General features: G+C 35.9%; 1 protein-coding gene across 2 annotated transcripts; it reads left to right on the top strand.

Moving 5' to 3' along the window:
* Positions 1–217: 217 nt before the first annotated feature.
* On the top strand, positions 218–9,651 carry LOC127083127 (calmodulin-binding transcription activator 4). Of its 2 annotated transcripts, none has more exons than XM_051023370.1 (13): positions 218–671; positions 1,040–1,171; positions 1,298–1,413; positions 1,527–1,615; positions 1,978–2,023; positions 2,665–3,085; positions 4,381–4,532; positions 4,718–4,790; positions 4,904–5,124; positions 5,918–6,597; positions 7,568–8,153; positions 8,360–8,653; positions 9,167–9,651. In XM_051023370.1, the coding sequence occupies exons 1-13, from the start codon at positions 656–658 to the stop codon at positions 9,416–9,418; spliced, it is 3,078 nt and encodes a 1,025-aa protein (XP_050879327.1). In that variant the 5' UTR covers positions 218–655; the 3' UTR covers positions 9,419–9,651. The 2 variants fall into 2 exon arrangements, with proteins under 2 accessions (XP_050879327.1, XP_050879326.1); XM_051023369.1 differs by having other exon boundaries at positions 4,718–4,808.
* The last annotated feature ends 9,660 nt before the right edge of the window (positions 9,652–19,311 follow it).

Here is a 19,311-nt window from a genome sequence, read left to right as displayed (position 1 = left end):
ACTTGATTTTAATTGTATTTTTGGTACATCTAAAAATTAAATTATGAATTATAAAGACACTATTGATTTTTTTTTTATTAAAATGCGTGAACACTAAAGATAGTACAAAGAAAAATCCTCGTGTTAGTGGGTCAGTAGGCTAGTGTCATGGTAGCTACCGGGGACTGTTTTGTCAACATTTTCTTTACTTGCGGTGCTTTTTGTTTCTCATTCCAAGTGCTGTTGAATTTCTTAGTTTTGCGTTTGAGAATAAATAACCATCACTATCAAATTCAATTTTATATTTTTCTTTTACTTAAATTAACTTATTATCTGTATATTGAAAAACAAATCGTACATATAAGACGACAAAAGAATATACTACTAATCACCACTTTCCACTTGACTTTAGCAACTCTCTCTAAGTGTAATAAATTAAAATTCCACTAATCCAAATTCCAAAGGTATTCGAGAGAGAAAAAGTTGCAACTTCTGAATTCGTGTCTTGTTGTTTAATTTTAATCCAAGTTTATCTCTTCAACTTCTTAATTAATCCCTTTAGGTTTTCGTTAACTGATTAAGCAAAACACCAAAATTAAACTCATTGTGTTATTCAGTTCTAAACGAGTGGATTCAAATGCTCCAGTTCTAACACTCTTCTTCCTCTTCATCATCAATGACGATGCTACCTGGTAAAGTTTTTTTTTCTTCTTCTTTCCTTGTTATGCATATTATTCACCGATTGCTCTCGTTTTATTCAATTTTACTTTGATTGGTTTCATGAATTTACTGTACTTGAATTCAAATTCAATTGATTGGAATCATGTGTAACTTTGTGTGTTTATTGCTAGTTTCTGATTGTAGTTGATGCCTATGTTTGGTAAAAATTTATTGCTACACAGCTTGCTTAATTATTGTCCATTTTGAAGATTTATGCAATATTCTTAGCTAGTGGTCACAGTGTGTGGCCCCGATTTTCGACATACTCGGCTGTTTTATTCTATCAATTTGGATATATAGAGTTATAAATTATTGGTCTAACGTGAGGTTGTTATGGCAGGTTTGCAATACAATATCAATGATCTGTTTCAAGAAGCTAAGAAAAGATGGCTCAAGCCTATAGAAGTGTTTTACATTTTGCAAAATCACGATATGTGCAACTTCACCGAAGTTCCTGTTAACCAGCCACGAGGTAAATTAACAACCTTGTTCTCTGTATTAAAATTGATAAAAGAATTTAAGTGACGGTTTTTCTGGTTATTAGTGTTTATTACTGATTGTTGATTGTTAAAACATTGGCGATTGATTTTTGTGAAAGATGGATCGGTGCATCTGTTTAATAAAAGAGTCATGCGTTTCTTCCGAAAAGATGGTCATAATTGGCGGAAGAAAAAAGATGGAAGAACTGTGGCAGAAGGACATGAACGGCTTAAGGTGCGCCAACATTGCTATATTATAGATACCTTTTGTGACAACATTTGTTTTGACATGAGATCTTATATGTTGATTTTTTTCATCTGAGTCATCATACTGTTCTGCACCATTAGGTTGGAAATGTTGAAGCCCTAAACTGTTACTATGCACATGGAGCAGAGAACCCTAGTTTCCGAAGGCGAAGTTATTGGATGTTGAACCCGTGAGTTAATTATTAGCTGTCTACAAACCTTTCATATTGTTAAGTTTATCATTACATGTTATATCTTTCAAAATAGACATAAAATTGTTTGGAATAATTATAATTTTGCCCAAGACAAAATTCTGTTGCCTTTGAAAAACAATCAGCCTTCTGTATGCATAATGACACAAAAACATGCACATTTTGTAAAAAAACATGCATAAAGATACAATACACTTATATATTTTTTTACCAAAATCAAATTATATCGACTTTAAAAAAACTATCTTCAGCAGGCATTATTAATCTGAAGATGTATTCATTTATATGTTATTATGTTGTAATGGATGTTTATATTTGCTCTTTTGCTGTTGTCTTGACAGGGAATATGAACATGTTGTTTTTGTGCATTACAGAGAAACAAATGAGGTGATTTTTCTGAACATGACATCAGATAAACATAGTTATTGCAACTGCAGCATGTTAGACATGTGACAACTGGGAGTAGGAGCCCTTTTTGGACAACATGGGCTCACTCCCTACCCTTTTTGGAAATTTTACTTTAAGCACTTTCTCCTTTTTCAATATTCACGTTTGAAACTTCAGTTAAATGATTTTTTTTTCTTTTCCCGTATTTTAGTTCTCTAGTTTTCTATGTAATACTAATATTTTGATATTCTTTTAGCTTTTCCTTATGAAAATAATTTATGTAAATAGTTGAGGAGCTGTTTGTAATTCTTCATTTAGTTCAGATCTCTCTAATACATAACATGAATATCCATAGTGAATTATGTGGTTCATACCTCCAAAATGTTCATTTTTTCCTGGTCAGTTATATTGCTCTCTAACTGCACACATGATGGTGCATGTCAACGCCTAATTTTAAGATCAGATTTACTTTAGATACCATTCTCTAGAGGACTTTGATTAATCATGTTGTTATCAAATTCTCTCTTATAATGACTCAACTTTCTGAATGACAATTACTTGATTATATTCGCCGTGTGAATACGTAGTCTGGGCAGCCTTCCTTTGAGTTTAACATTATTGTTTACACCCATATGTTACAGGGGACATCCAATTCTAGTCCTGTCACACAATTGTCAGCATTTAGTCAGAGTCATAGCTCATATACTCCTCAAAACCCTGAGACAACATCAATAGCAGGTGATTCATGTGAACCCGATCAGAATTTCTCAAGCCCTCCTGGGTATTTAGAAGTTACCTCTGGTATCATGAATAATGGAGTGGATAACATGGAGAAAACAAATGCACAAGCTTTGCACCAGTTGGAGGAACAGTTAAGTTTGAAGGAGAAAACAGATGCACAAGCTTTGCGCCAGTTGGAGGAACAGTTAAGTTTGAACGAGGGCAGCTTCAAAGAAACTTGTCCCTTTTATAGTGAGCATGAAATACCACATGGAATTTCTGTTGCCTTCTCTGGACCAGATGATCATAAACAACCATACGAGGGATATAATGGAGCAAAAGGTAGTTTAAACAAATTTGCATGATAAAGATTAGTACGTTCTTTTGGGGGTGGCGGGTTCAACTATTACATGTTTTATTTTAGTCAAACATTTTAGTTAATTCCTATGTTTAGCATGGATCCTAAAGTAGACCTGCATTTTGCACGACCTGCCAAATAAAATCAGTTTAAAGTTCTGTTTTAATTACAAAATTATCTTTATACAGTAATCATTATAATTTTATTAGTTTAACTAAAACAACATTGAAGGTAAGCTACTAGGTTCAGTAATGAAAGTGAATTGGTTGAGGAGAAGAGTGATTTGAGGAGATAAAAGAGAGCAGAAAAGTGATTTGAGGAGATATAAGAGAATTGATCTTAATTTGTTAGTGGTCAATCATTAAAAACAAAAACCAGCTATATAGGTATACTTAAAAGCACTAAAGAGATGAATGTTAGGAAAAGAGGCTAAAAGTACACTGCATGAAATGAGAGGAGTTAGACAGAATGGGTGAAAAGCATCTTACAAAAGAAGAGGGTGATGAGGTGGCTGAAAATTAAGAGACAAGGAAAAGTTGACATAGAGACTCCTCAACTTGTGTTTCAGCGCGCGCGCACACACACCGGAACACACACACACACAGTTTAGGACACAAATATGAACAAATGGAGAAAGGAGGCAACTTGTTGCTATAGAAGTACCACTATTGCTAGGTCCAAGAAAATAATGGATCCATTGCTAATTTAATTTTGACAGCCTTACCGTGAAATTTCCTAGAGGATAATTCCAAGACTTGAATCCGTGCTCTCTAGTCGCACGGCAGCAAATCCAACGGTCGGACCAAAGCTCCCCTTCACATATTGTGAACAAGTAATCAAGAAAAAGAGAGTTTATATTTAACCATGCAAAACAGTCTTTTAATACGGCAGCAAATCCTGTATATGGAATCACTCCGACAAGAACTCCAAGGGATCCTAGTTAAAATACATTAACCATGCAAAACAGTCTTTTAATGTGGATAAATCTTTATGTAATGTAATAAATGAAAAAGTAGTTTATATTTATTTGTTCACGAGAAGTTACATTAAAAAATAATCTGGTTATAATAAAATTACTATTGCAGCATTTCATTGCAAAATTAATTATTAGTCCATTAAAATCCTTAAAATATTTTTTCATCTGTCACATTATGTTATGGATCAGATTCAATTTATTCTACAAAAATGCTTTGTAGTTTGTTTTCTCTCCTTATTGTTATCAAACATAAACCGTAAAGAGAGGAAAGAAAAACTTCTTATATTTATACATTTTCTGTAGATGGAAGTGGCAATCATTATCATGAATTACTTGACCATGATTGCCCTGGTGGGCAAGAACAACCCTTATCTTGGACAGAGATGCTGGAAACATGCAAGTTCTCATCAGTGAGGAAGTTACCAGAACAACATACATTTGAGGCATATGAAAATGTGAGTACTGCCAAGCTATATTTCACATTATAAAGAGTCGATAATGTACTTTTGTTAAATTTACAAATAACTTATGTATTTATGCATTTCACGAAACCACTATGTTATTTACAGCTGTTATTTAAATATTATTGATGTTTAGTTTACTTCTATGACTCAGAATAAAATTCATATACTTGAAACAGGAAAAGTCACTATCTTCCTCAGGAAGAGAAATGATTGCCAACCAGGAAATCAATTATCCGCTAAACCTCAACAGTAATAATTATGAGAACTGTATTGCTTACTTTAACCTTAATAACTTGATAATTTCACTTTTGGGCACATAATGGAACTTCTTTCTCCTCTGATTCATGTTCTATTATCATCAGCTGTCTTTGCATTTCCTCAAGATGTTGGTGGAGTAAAAAAATATCCATATTCTTCGGTTGAAACTCAAGGAACTACTTCTGACTACTATGAAACACTGATTGACCAAAGCCAAATTCAGGAACCTCGGGATGCATATGCATGCTTGACTGTTGGGCAGAAACAGAAATTTACAATTACAGCTGTCTCCCCGGAATATTGTTATGCCACTGAGGCAACAAAGGTTTGCTCCTTTTTACTTCTACTATATTGGGCTCTGTATAATGATTTATGACTCATGTTCATTAGTGAATTCTATCTTCTGAATGATGGAAGTACAATTCCTTTTGATTAACCTTATTGGTGCTTCCTTCTTAACTTTACTTGGTTCCTGAAGTGCATACATGTTATGGTCCTTTGTCTTGGATCGTGTTGACACAGTCCTAGACGCGGTAGAAGCTTTGCTTCGACCTATGATGAAGGCAGAAGCAGAAGCAGACCCGTCCTTGACAGAGTCTCTTCTTCACAAGTATTTTTTGATAATAATTATTGATGAATTTTATTGCCAATCTAAATGCCTTTAAATAGGCTTACAAAATTACAATAAAAGAAAAGTCCTAATTAAATTAGGTTAGTAATTACCTTTCCCTATAATTACCATCATTTAAATTTAAATGATAAAAATCCTATTGTATAGGTAAATCCTGTTCCAACCTAAATCTTATCTTAAAAATATTGAAATTCAAATTTAAAAATTCTGAAAATACTAACTTATTAAAAATAAATAAAATAATAAATTCTAAAAGTAGAACTAGATGTTCGTATTAATACACGACATGTTTGACATATATATGAGAGTTATTTGTATATAATGCAGTTATTAATTTGGGAAATGTCATGAAAGTTCTTTAGCATAACTATTTCTAAGTTGTTTCCTCCAAAAAATAAATTTAATTTTCTTGATCATATGATACAGATACTGCTGCCATTGGTGCTGCATATATTTTGAATCATAAACTCCCAAGTTCCATGTGTAGGTGTTCATTATTGGATCATTTCTCTGCCCTCCCTCGGATTCTACCCGGGCTTGTATGTTTGGTGATGTTGAAGTTCCTGCTGAAATGATTCAGGCTGGCGTAATGTGTTGTGAGGCGCCATCCAATCTTCTTGGAAAGGTTACTCTGTACATTACTTCAGGAAATAAGGAACCATGCAGTGAAATCAAAGAGTTTGAGTTTCGTAGTAAGACCACTAGTTGCACTCATTGTAATATTTTGGAAACAGAAGCTGCTAGAAGTCCAGAAGAGCTGTTATTACTTGTTCAATTTGCAGAAATGCTCCTTTCTGCTTCTACTACGAGGAATGACAGCACAAAATCTGGAAGTCATCTTTCAACAGAACAGAAAGTAGATCACGATTCATGGAGCCATATTAGAGAAGCTATCCTAGTTGGCAATGGAACTTCATCCGGTACTATTGATTGGCTTCTTCAAGAGCTGCTGAAGGATAAACTGCAGCACTGGCTTTCTTGCAGATCCAATGAACGAGATGAAAGAGAAGGCTGTTCTTTGTCCTGGAAAGAGCAAGGGATTATACACACGGTTTCTGGATTGGGTTTCGAGTGGGCCCTGAACCCCATTCTCAGTTATGGCGTGGTTGTTAATTTCCGTGATATCAACGGTTGGACTGCCCTTCATTGGGCTGCACGATTTGGAAGGTAATGGAAAGCTGAGCTGTTGATAATTAGTGTTAAAGAGTCTCACATTGGACAATATATGATCTGAACATGTACTTATAAGTGGGTCAATCCTCACCCTACAAGTCGGTTTTGTAGGGATGAGTTAGGTTCAACCACATTTCTTAACATGATATCTAGAGCCTCGTTTAAGATCCGGTGGACCACCTACTATCAGGTTTCCGCTATCGGATCACCCACCATTTATTTTCACGCTCCAGATGTCCAGTCCTGAGCGCGAGGGGGTTGTGTTAAAGAGTCTCACATCAGAGATCTGAACATGTGCTTATAAGTGGGGACAATCCTCACCCTATAAGCCGGTTTTATAGGGATGAGTTAAACCGCATTTCTTAACAATAAGCATTGCTTCAAGGTTTTGTACAAAATATGGTTGATAAACTTTGCTTAGATCCTTTACTTTTTCATTGGGAGAAGGAAGTGCATACACAAAAAAAAGAGAACAGGGTGGAGAATCTAAGCTGTCTTAATACTGGAAATTGATAGGTTATAATGATTATGTCCACATGTAATAAAATGCTTCACGTGTCTGAAGTTATTGAGCAGGTTTCAGTAATCATTGGAGCTTTATATAAAGCTTAATCAATTATAGCAAATGCATAGTGTTATTTGAACAAAAGTCTTTTCGCAACATATGAGCTCAGTTACATTAATTATTTACTGACATTGTGTAATGTCAAAAACTCAATTTTTGTGAAGGTTGTTTGAATCAAAGTGTTTATGGTTTATCCTGTAGTTTTGTCATTTGAATGTCCTCCATATGATCAATTACTCTCGTGAAAATCTAGATTTCTCTCAGATTATCAAATGATTTCAGACCTGATTATCATGATTAAAAATCCTGCTTTTATAAGAAACCTTTGTGAATTAGTTGTTCCATTCTTAATGTTCTGGATGTTGTACTGTATTAACAAACTATTTTATTCCATGGCAGGGAAAAAATGGCTACTTCGCTTATCACTGCCGGTGCATCTGCTGGAGCAGTGACTGATCCAAGTTCACAAGATCCAAATGGTCTAACTGCCGCATCTATTGCGGCCAGCAATGGCCACAAGGGTCTGGCAGGTTATCTTGCAGAGGCAGATCTAACAAGCCATCTGTCATCCCTCACATTGGAAAAGTGTGAAGTTTCTAAAGATTCTTCTGAGCTTGAAGCTGAGTTAACTGTCAGCAATGTGTCTAATAAATATTTTGAAGCCAGTGATGACGAGGTTTCACTAAAAAAAACCTTGGGTGCTGTCAGAAATGCAGTTCAGGCAGCTGCACTGATACAGGCTGCTTTTCGTGCACATTCTTTCAGAAAACGGAAAGAGAGAGAAAGTGCACGTGATTACAGAAATGCAACTCAGGCAGCTGCACGGATACAGACTGCTTTCCGTGCACATTCTTTCAGAAAACGCAGAGAGGGAGAATGTGCACATGATTACAATTCAGCTGCCTTGTCAATTCAGAAGAACTATCGAGGTCGGAAAGGTCGCAGAGAGTTCTTAGTTTTGCGCCATAAAGTTGTTAAGATACAGGTAATAGATATTATGTTACGATTACATTTTACAAGATATTGAATTCTGAGAGCTTTATAAGTGGATATCAGCAATCTAGATGCTTTGAAAATTGAATAAAATCGTTTGTGTGTTGATTGAGAGAGAGTGAGATGACATGCACATATCACACCGCAACAAGAACTTCAAATTAACCTCATATTTTCTATAAAAATTTGTTTGGGCAGGCTCATGTGCGGGGTTACCGGGCTCGGAAGCAATACAAGGTAATGATATGGGCAGTTGGAATATTGGACAAGATTGTGCTAAGATGGCGGAGAAAACGAGATGGTTTGCGAAGATCTCTCGAGGAAATAGATTCGAAAGAAGAAAGTGATGATGAAGATTTTCTAAAGGTGTTCAGGCAAGTGAAAGTACATGAATCAATTAAAAAGGCTTTGGCTCGGGTGCATTCTATGGTCCCATCTACACGTGCTCGTCAGCAATATAATCGCTTGCTTCAGATGCATGAGGAAGCCAAGGTATATAGGCTAAAAAGAAAAAAGAAAAATACGGGACTTGGATCTTTTCCGTTAATATCTCAGTTATTTTAGTTAATCCCACTTTTTGCATTCAGAAATAAGCTGAGTAATGTCAATGAAGGGGAGTGCTTCTGACACTCTCTTTTCAACACACTCTTTTATTAGTTGAAATACATATGGATTCCACTATATTCCAAACAGCCCTTTCATCCCAATAAGGAAGTGGATGTTGAAAAGATAGTGTTAGGATGAATGTTGCTATTATCAAGTAAAAACTCCATGCTGATCTTGATCTCATTAAATAACATGAATTCATTATTTGTTAGTGGCACCCGAATGAGATTTTATCTAGCAATAGAAGTAAGATAAACAAAAGGAGTTTCTTAATTCTTATAATGCATTGTCAGCCGTTCTCATAAAGTATCAGGAATTAGTTAAACATGCAGAGCTAACAAATTTTTTGACTTAGCTCCTCCCATTTGAGCTATGCATAACTTATCAATTATCTTACAGGCTGAACATGGCAATAGGCATGATGAAACTCTGTCATCAACTTCTGTAGAGGGTCCTTGGATTATTGAAGATGATGACTTATATCAATTTCCTTTGGAAACTCAGTTATCAACTTCTATAGAGGGTCCTTGGATTATAGAAGATGATGATTTATATCAATTTCCTTTCGAAACTCCGTTATCAACTTCTGTAGAGGGTCCTTGGATTATTGAAGATGATGGTTTATATCAATTTCCTTGGGAAACGCTCTAGTCTTCCTTCTTTTATTTGGGTTTCTAGCTTTACTGTTTATATATAGTTATTGTATTTGGATGTGTTCCTTTGAAATTGTAGCTTGTAAATCAGTCTAGGTTGTGTATAGTGAATATGGCGATGGACATTTTCACTTTATTATATGTACAAAATGGTCTTGATTGGATAGGATAGGGTTTCAAAGTCAATAGAGTAACCATGTTAATTATCCAATAAACAAGATTTTGGTAGAAGTTTGAAAATGTGTATGGTGAGGTTTGGATACTAAATGATGAGAATCAACAGAACCACACTAACGTATGAATGATAAAAAGAGTGAATAACAAGAATATGAAATGAAAGAAAGAATCAATAAAGGGCATATTAATGAAAAAAAGGGCTGAGCGAAGTAGCTAGTGTAATTGTAGTAATACTCCAGAGCCAGAGCTCCTCTACTAGAGAAAATACCTCCTGTCTACTTTTTCTGTCAAAATGTCAGAAGCATCCCCCTCCCCCTATTCTGTATATGATAACATTTCTAACAGAATCACATGGGATTCTTTGCCACATCACCGACAACCTTTTCTCTCGTATTTCTTTTAGAATAAACCCTCCAGACAGTTGGCCTCTTGGGAGTTAGGTCCACATCCCCAACAAGCCCGTCTTGGTTCTTATCATTGTCCTCCTCCCCTTCATTAGCAGACTTGTCCTTCTAGAGGAAATTGACTTCTCAACATGTCTGCATTCACCCAAGTGATGTCTTCCATGTCTCTTCCTTTCCACTTCACCAACTATTGCTTCATTTTCTGCCCCCTTCAATAATTTAATTTCTCTAGAAGCCAACAGGGTTCTGCTTCTTCTATTTCCAGGCCAAGCAGGTAACTTAGATTCCACCGAGTAATTTCCAATAGCTTTTTTTAATAGAGAAATGTGAAAAAAACCATGGTGAATTCTTGTAGGTGCAGGCTGTAACACCTGATTTAATTATTTATTTATTTATTTATCTGATTTAATGAAGTGATTTATTTAAATTATTATTTATGTGATTTTGGATGATTTGACTAGTGAGTGATAATTTCGAAAAATTATCCTTAATTATTTTGTTTTAATGAGACTTAATTAATCAAATAATTAAAAACTAGTAATCTATGAAGAGTTGGGACAATTATGTAAATTGGGGAAAGTGATGATAGGAGAGAAGTGAAGTTTTAGTTGGACAACATAATAATTATGAGAAGATAATTAAATTATTATATAATTAGAAAAATAGGGAAATAAGGATTGTTGGGGAGTTGTCAATGAGCGTGAAAAGTTGGAGAGCAAGAGCATTGGAAGGGAGTGTTAGGGTTTGAGAGAAAGAACTCATAGGAGCTTACTTTTGCTATTTTTTCTGGAATTACAAGGTAAAAGGGAGATTATTCATCTAAGGGTGCCTAATTCATGAAAGGTAAAGAGGTTTCCCTTAACCTCCGATATGATTTTTCTTCCTTTCCTTTGATTGTGTTGTTGATGAATTATATGAATGCAATGTTGTTTTATGCTATGATTTGATTATAAATCCGTACTCAGTAATTGTGGTGATTGTTGCATATGCTAATTGTTCATAAATATGATGTTTGATATGTAATTGAGGGTTTTAAGGTATGAATGAAATTCTAAATTTTATGATGAATTAATAGAATAAATATGTCAGATTAATAGTAAATAACATGCTAATGTGTGATAATCATATATGTGATGATTCTGGACTGTTTGTGAATGTTTGAGATTGAATTGGACGAGTTTTGGAGGTTTTACAGAGGTAGAATCACATTTTGATTTTTACAGGTCTGAACGATCTCACTTAGTGAGGGTGAGTTCGCTTAGCGATGTCTTGCTTATCGAGCTTACGTGTTTGTTGAAGTGAGGGTGACGGGGTGAGGGTTATGGGTTTTTGTGAGTCTCTCTTAGCGAGCAATTCATCACTCAACGAGAGTGACAATGCATAGTTGTTATTTTTGTCTCGGACCGTCGGTCTGTTTCTGATTCTAATGATTGTTGATTGTTGGTTGGGTGTGTTCAATAAGAGATGTTGACATGCTTGAGTGTTGTGTGAATCTATGTTCAATGTGTAGATGTATGTTGTAGATGTATGTTGTAGATTGTATATATAATTATGTGAATTATTATACATGTTTATCGATGATTGATGAGGCGAGTGATTTAGAGTGAGAATTACTCGTATCGTGTTGAGTGCATGGTGAATTACAGTCAGGGTGAGGTTGTAGTATTTGCTATATTGTTATGTGATCGTTTACAGTCAGAGTGAGGTTGTATTCGTTGTTGTGTGTTGTCGTTGCATTGTGATATGTGATGCATCATATGTTGTCGTGTTGTGAAAAAAGCACATTTGCTAGTTCAAAGTGGGGACTAGTGACTTGTCTCAAGTTCAGAGTGGAGGCTTGGAGCTCACTGTGGCAGCTCGAAGTTCGCAGAGATTGAAACCCTGTTCGTATGAAGAACTAATTGTTGAGTCGATATTGCATGCATATAGAGTTGAGTTATGAGTCCGATTCAGAGTGGAGACCATGACGAGCATGAGTTGATTGTTGAATTCCATTATATTATTATGCAAATGAGATTTTTGTGTATTGATGAATACTCTTGTACGATTGTGAGAGTTTGACTACGATGTGAGTGAGTTGTGAATACATGATATTTGAGGTGTTTACCTGTTACGTGTATGACTTTGTAGCGTATGAATCTATCCTGATGGTTTATGCACCATTTATTATTTGAATGTACTCGCATCCCCTTTTTTATGTTGTTGCACTTGTGCTCTTCCGAAGTATAGATAATCAGGTATCTGAATAGGAGCTTGAGGTTAAAGACGATGTTGTGCCTCTTTAGTTGCTTGTCGAGTCTTATAGTTGGAGTTGCTCTGATACATAAGACGAGGGAAACGAGTTGTTCTTTAGTTGTTTATGTTTCATATCTTTTCCTTTGGTGTTATTTCATGATGAACCATTTTTCAAACTAATATTATCGTTAAGGCTTTTATGTCGAGTATTTCAGAATTCTGCCGCTTATCAAATGATTTAAATTTTCAATTATATGGTTCAAATATGATTTACTTGTATGTCGAGTAAGGTTTTGCTTGATGGATTTATGTTTTATTTAATTATTTATCGAGTCGAGAAGTAGGGTGTTACATAGTGGTATCAGAGCAGGTCAGTCCATCTGGCCAGATTTTTGTAATATTTCCTATTCCCTAGTATGCGATAATGCATGTTTCTTATATTAGTCATTTGATGGTGTGTAGAGAAATGGATGGAAGAAATAATCGCACAAGTGATGATGCTTTGGAGTCAGTGGCTCAGACGCTGCAGGGTCAGCAGAATTAGGTTGGTGATGAGTTTCATGTATTGAGGAAATTTTAGAGAAATAATCTACCGAACTTTCAAAGGCAGATATGATCCAGAGCATGCTCAAGCATGACTCAAGGAAATTGAGAACATTACGAGTGATGGTTTGTACTAAGGAACATAAAGTACTGTTTGGTACTCACATGTTGTCAGAGGAAGTTGAATATTTGTGGGATAATACATGTTAGAGACTGGAGGCTGTAGGTACCGAGATTACTTGGGTTATTTTTAGAGCGCGTTTTCTAGAGAAGTGATTTCTTGAAGACGTGCACAGTAAGAAGGAGATCGAGTTCCTTGAGCTGAAACAAGGGAATTTGAGAGTTTTTGAATATGTTATGATGTTTGAGGAGCTGATGAAGTTTTGTCCACACTATAGTGGTGCGGCTGCTGAGGGGTCGAAGTATATCAAGTTCGAGAGTGACTTGAGACTTGAGATTAAGCAAGATATTGGTTATCATGAGATTCTCTGATTTTTTGTGCTAGTGAATAAGTGTAGAATTTATGACGAGGATAGCAGAGCCCAATCTGCTCACTATAAGAGTTTTAGTGGGAAGAAAAGGAAGGATTAGAATCATGGGAAACCGTATAGTGCTCCAGCTAACAAACGGAAGCAGGAGGTTGATCAGAAAGATGCAGGTGGGAAAGTGCGAAATGGGGGAGAGGCTCTTACTTTTGTGAGATGTTTCAAGTGTAATGAGTTTGGATATTATGCTCCTGAGTGCAAGAGCACAACTGTGAATTGCTTTAAGTGTGGGAATCCAACTCACTGAGCTGCTGATTGTAGGAATAATAATTTGACTTGCTTTAATTATGAAAAGCAGGGTCATATTAGTACCCAGTGTGCGAAAACTAAGAGGCTCAGTCTGGAGAGAAAGTTTTTGCTTTGAGTGGAAAGAGACTATCACATATGATAATTTGATTTGAGGTACGTGTCTTATCAATAATATTCCTTTGATTACTATTATTCATATGGATGCGACACATTCATTTATATCTATTGAGTGTGTGTCGAGGTTGAATATGGAAGTGTTTGCTATGAGTGGTAGCATTGTCATTGATACCCCAGTTAATGGTTCAGTGACTACTTCGTTAGTGTGTCAGAATTGTCTTTTGACAAATTATGGTAGAGATTTTGGGATTAACTTGGTGTCTTTGCCTCTAATTCAACTTGATGTTATTCTGGGAATGAATTGGTTGGAGTTCAACCATGTGCATATCAATTATTTTGATAAGTCAGTACTGTTTCTTGAATCCAAAGAGAATGCGAGTCGAGTTCATGACCGTGAGACAACTAGAGATGTCATTGAGTGAGAGTGCTAAAGTGCTCATGGTGTTCACGTCCTTGAGTGGGGTAAGTGAGAGAATGATTACAAACCTACCTTTTGTGTGTGAGTTTCCTAAAGTGTTCCCAAATGACATTAATGATTTTCCACCAGAGCGTGAGGTGGAGTTTGTTATAGACTTAGTATCTGGTGCTAGTGTTGTACCAATGGCTCCTTATAATATGTCTGCTTTAGAGCTGAGTGAGCTGAAGAAACAATTAGAGGATTTGCTTGGAAATAAGTTTGTTCGATCGAGTGTTTCACTGTGGGGAGCGCTAGTGTTGTTAGTTAAGAAGAAGGATGCTAGCATGAGGTTGTGTATTGACTATCGATAGCTGAACAAGGTCATTATTGAGAATAAGTATCCACTTTTTAGGATTGATGATATGATGGATTAGTTGGTTGGTGCCTGCATATTTAGCACGATCAATTTGCATTTGGGTTATCATCAGATTCGTGTGAAGTCCGATGATATTCTGAAGACTGTGCTTAGGACGAGGTGTGGTCATTATAAGTATTATATGATGTCGTTTGTGTGTCTAATACATCTGGAGTGTTCATGGAGAACATGAATAGAATATTCCATTCGTACTTAGATCAGTTTGTGGTTGTGTTAATGGATGATATTTTGATATATTCCATGTCCGATGAACAACATACAGAACATCTGAGAGTTGTATTACAGACCTTGAAAGATAAGAAGTTGTATGCGAAGTTGACTAAGTGTGAGTTCTGGTTGAAAGAAGTGAGTTTCCTTGGTCACGTGATATCTAGTGGTGGTATCGTAATGGATCCATCGAAGATAAATGTTGTGTTGTAGTGGGAGACTCTAAAGTTTGTTACTGAGATCATAAGTTTTATGGTTTGGCTGGTTACTACAAGAGGTTTATCGAAGGCTTTTAGAAGTTAGCATTTCCTTGACTCGGTTGACTCGAAAGGGTTAAGCTTATGTGTGGAGCGTTCAATGTGATGAGAGTTTTCAGAAGCTCAAGAGGAAGTTGACGTCTACTCCAGTTTTGATTTTGCCAAGTCCAAGTGAATATTTTGTTGTGTATTGTGATGCTTAGAAGATGGGTCTAGGTGGCGTGTTAATGCAGAATGCTCAGGTTGTGGCCTATGCTTCTAGGCAGTTGAAAGTTCATGAAAAGAATTATCCTATGCATGATCTAGAGTTGGCAGTCGTAGTGTTCGTGTTGAAAATTTGAAGGCATTATTTGTTCGGTTCTAAATTTGAAGTTTTCGGTGATAACAAGAGTTTGAAGTACTTGTTCGATCATAAAGAGTTGAATATGAGACAAAGGAGATGGCTTGAATTTATGAAAGACTATGATTTTGGTTTGAGTTATCTTCATGGTAAGGCCAATGTCGTAGTTGATGCTTTGAGAAGAAATTTGTTGTATATGTCAACGTTTATGGTTCGGGAATTGGAATTGATTGAACAATTCAGAGACATGAGTTTGGTTTGTGAAGAGACCCCTAATAGTGTGAAGTTGGGCATGTTGAAGCTGACTAGTGGTATCTTTAAAGAGATCAGCGAAGGTCAGAAAGTCGATTTGGGATTGGTTGATTGAATAATGTTAGTCAATCAAGGTAAAGAAGGTGATTTCAGGATCAATGAGTATGATGTGATGAGATTCAGAGACAGAGTTTGCGTACCTGATGTTCTAGAGCTTAAGAAGAGTATTATTGAGAAAGGTCATGGGAGTGGTCTGAGTATTCATCTGGTGCTAGTAAAAATGTATCAAGACTTGAAGAGAATGTTTTGGTGGCCATGAATGAAGAATGAAGTAGTTGAGTTCATTTACGCTTGTTTGACTTTCTAAAAGTCAAGGGTTGAACATCAAAAGTCGTATGGTCTAATGCAACTGTTGAGTATTCTTGAGTGGACGTGGGACACCATTTCCATGAATTTTGTGACAAGTTTGTCGAGGACAACGAAGGGATGTGATTCCATATAGATTATTGTTGATAGACTGGCTAAGTCGGCTCATTTCATACCGATTAAGATCAGTTATCCTTTGTAGAAGTTTGTCGAGTTGTATATCGAGAAGATTGTTAGCCTACATGGTATTCCATCGAGTATTGTGTCAGAGTTTGCAATAAGCGATGGGTATGAAGCTCAAGATAAGTTATGCTTATCATATGCATATAGATGTTTTGACATGGAGGACTATTCAGTCTTTGGAGAATTTGCTGAGAGCGTGTGTCATGGAGCAGGGAGGTAATTAAGACAGTTATTTGTCGTTGGTTGAGTTCACCTACAACAACAATTTCCATTATAGTATTGGAATGACATCATTCAAGGCGTTGTATAGAGGGAGGTGTATGACACCTTTGTGTTGGTATGATTATAGTGAGAGTGTTGTGCTTGGACCTGAGATAGTTCAACAGACTACTGAGAAGACCAAGATGATTCATGAGAAGATGAAAGCTTTGTAGAGTCGTCAGAAGAGTTATCATGATAAGAGGAGGAAAATACTTGAGTTCCAAGAGGGAGACCATGAGTTCTTGAGAGTTATTCTGGTAACTGGTGTTAGTTGTGTGTTGAAGTCTAACAAACTTACGTCGCATTTCATTGGTCTGTTTCAGATTCTTCAGAGAGTAGAAGAGGTGGCCTACCGAGTGGCGTTGTCACCATATCTTTCAAATCTTGATGTGTTTCATATGTCTCAGCCGAGGAAGTAAATTTTTATTCTTTCTCATGTGACTCAGTTGGATGAGTACAAGTTAAAGAGAAGTTGACAATTAAGGATTTGCCGTTGAGGATTGAGGATCGTGAAGTGAAGCACTTGCGAAGCAAGGATATCGTTTCATTGAAAGTTAGTTGGGAAGGTCCTACTGGGGGTAGTGTGACATGTGAGCTCGATAGTAGGATGAGAGAGTCTTATCCAGGGTTTTTCCCGTCAGGTAATTTTTCAGGGCGAAATTTCTTTTAAGTGAGGGAGAGTTGTAACACTCCAACTTAATTAATCGCTTATTTATTTATTTATTTATTTGATTTAATGGAGTGATTTATTTGAATAGTTATTTGTGTGATTTTGTGTGGTTTGGCTAGTGAGTGATAATTTCAGAGAATTATGCTTAATTATTTAGTTTTAGTGAGACTTAATTAATTAAAAAATTAGAAATTAGTAATATATGAAGAGTTAGGCCAATTATGTAAATTGAGGGAAGTAAGTGATGAGTCGAGAGAAGTGGAGTTTTAGTTGGACAAAATAATAATTATGAGAAGAGAATTAAATTATTATATAATTAGAAAAATAGGGAAATAAGGATTATTGGGGAGTTGTTAGTGAACGTGAAAAGTTGGAGAGCAAGAGCATTGGAAGGGAGAACTAGGGCTTGAGAGAAGGAACCCATAAGAACTTACTTTTGTTGTTTTTGTTGGAATTATAAGGTAATGGAGGAGATTATTCATTTGAGGGTGCCTAGTTCATGAAAGGATAGAGAGGTTTTCCTTAACCTCTATTAGAATTTTGCTTCCTTTCCTTTGATTATGTTGTTGATGAATTATATGAATGCAATGTTGTTTTATGCCATGATTTGATTGCAAATTTGGGCTTGGTAATTTTTGTGATTGTTGCATATGCCAATTGTTCATAAACATGACGTTTGATATGAAATTAAGGGTTTTAAAGCATTACTGAAATTCTAAATTTTGTGATGTCAGATTAATAGGAAATAACATGTTAATGTGTGATAATCATATATGTGATGATTTTGGATTGTTTGGCAATGTTTGGGATTGAATTGGAGGGGTTTGGGAGGTTATGCAGAAGCAAAATCACGTTTTTAATTTTAAAGGTCTGAACGATCCCGCTTAGCGAGAGTGAGTTTTCTAAACGAGCTTCTATGTTCGCTGGAGCGAGGATAACATGGTGAGGGTTCTGGGTTTCTATGAGTCTCTCTTAGCAAGCGATTCGTCGCTCAGCGAGTAGAGGTCTTGCTTAGCGAGAGTGACAATGTAAAGTTGATGTTTTTGTGTCGAATCGTCGATCCGTTTCTGATTCCAGCGACTGTTAGTTGTTGTTTGGGTGTGTTCAATAAGAGAAGTTGACATGATTGAGTGTTACATGAATCTATGTTCAACGTGTGGATGTATGTTATGGATTGTATATATAATTGTATGAATTACTATACATGTTTCAATGATTTATAAGGCTAATGATTCAGAATGAGAATTACTCATATTGTGTTTAATGCATGATGAATTACAGTCAGAGTGAGGTTGTAGTCTTTGCTATGTTGTTGTGTGATAGTTTACAGTCATAATGGGGATGTATTTGTTGTTGTGTATTATCATTGCATTATGATATGACATGTGTCATATGTTGTTGTGTTGTGAAATATGCATGTTTTCTAGTTCAAAGTGGGGACTAGTGATTTATCCAAAGCTCATAGTGGGGGCTCGGGGTTCACATAGATTGGAACCCGCTTCGTATGAAGAACTAATTGTTGAGTTGGTACCGCATGCATATAGAGTTAAGTTGTGAGTCTGGTTCAGAGTAGGGACCATGATGAACATGAGTTAAGTCAACTGTCATATTGCATTATATTATGATTGTGAAAATGAGATGCTTGTGTGTTAATGAATAACCAGGTATGATTGTGAGAGTTAGACTTCCATGTGGGTGAGTTATGAATACATGATATTTGAGGTGCTTATCTCTACGTGTATAAATCTATAGTGTATGAATCTATCTGATAGATTATGCACCGTTTATTATTTGAATGTATTCTCACTCCCTTTTGTGTTGTTGCGGTTGTGCTCTTCCAGAGTAGAGATAATCAGGGTCCTGAGTAGGAGCTTAAGGTTGAGGACGGTGTTGTACCTCTTTAGTTTCTTATCGATCGAGTCTTATAGTTGGAGTCGCTCTAATACGTAACATGGGGGAACTGGTTGTTCTTTAGTTATTTATGTTACGTATCTTTTCCTTTGATGTTATTTTATGATGAACCACTTATCAAACTAATATTGTTGTTAAGGTTTTTATGTTGTGTATTTCATAATTCTGCTGCTTATCAAATGGTTTCAATTTTCAATTATGTGATTCAAATATGAGTTTTTTGTATGTCGAGTAACATTTTGCTTGATGGATTTATGTTTTATTTAATTATTTGTCGAATCGGGAAGTAGGGTACTATACATGAAATTATACCTTGTACGAAACAATCCTTATTTTCTTAA

The sequence above is a fragment of the Lathyrus oleraceus genome, chromosome 5 (assembly GCF_024323335.1).
Source record: "Lathyrus oleraceus cultivar Zhongwan6 chromosome 5, CAAS_Psat_ZW6_1.0, whole genome shotgun sequence".
Taxonomy (NCBI): domain Eukaryota; kingdom Viridiplantae; phylum Streptophyta; class Magnoliopsida; order Fabales; family Fabaceae; genus Lathyrus; species Lathyrus oleraceus.
Note: the sequence above shows the minus strand (reverse complement) of the source record. Positions and strands in the feature narration are given on the sequence as shown.

Bases quoted from the DNA above. Each gene is read 5' to 3' on its own strand.
- LOC127083127 (XM_051023369.1), top strand. The intron at 1,172-1,297 runs GTAAATTAACAA...TTTTTGTGAAAG, and splicing joins TCCTGTTAACCAGCCACGAG to ATGGATCGGTGCATCTGTTT. The intron at 1,616-1,977 runs GTGAGTTAATTA...TTGTCTTGACAG, and splicing joins AGTTATTGGATGTTGAACCC to GGAATATGAACATGTTGTTT.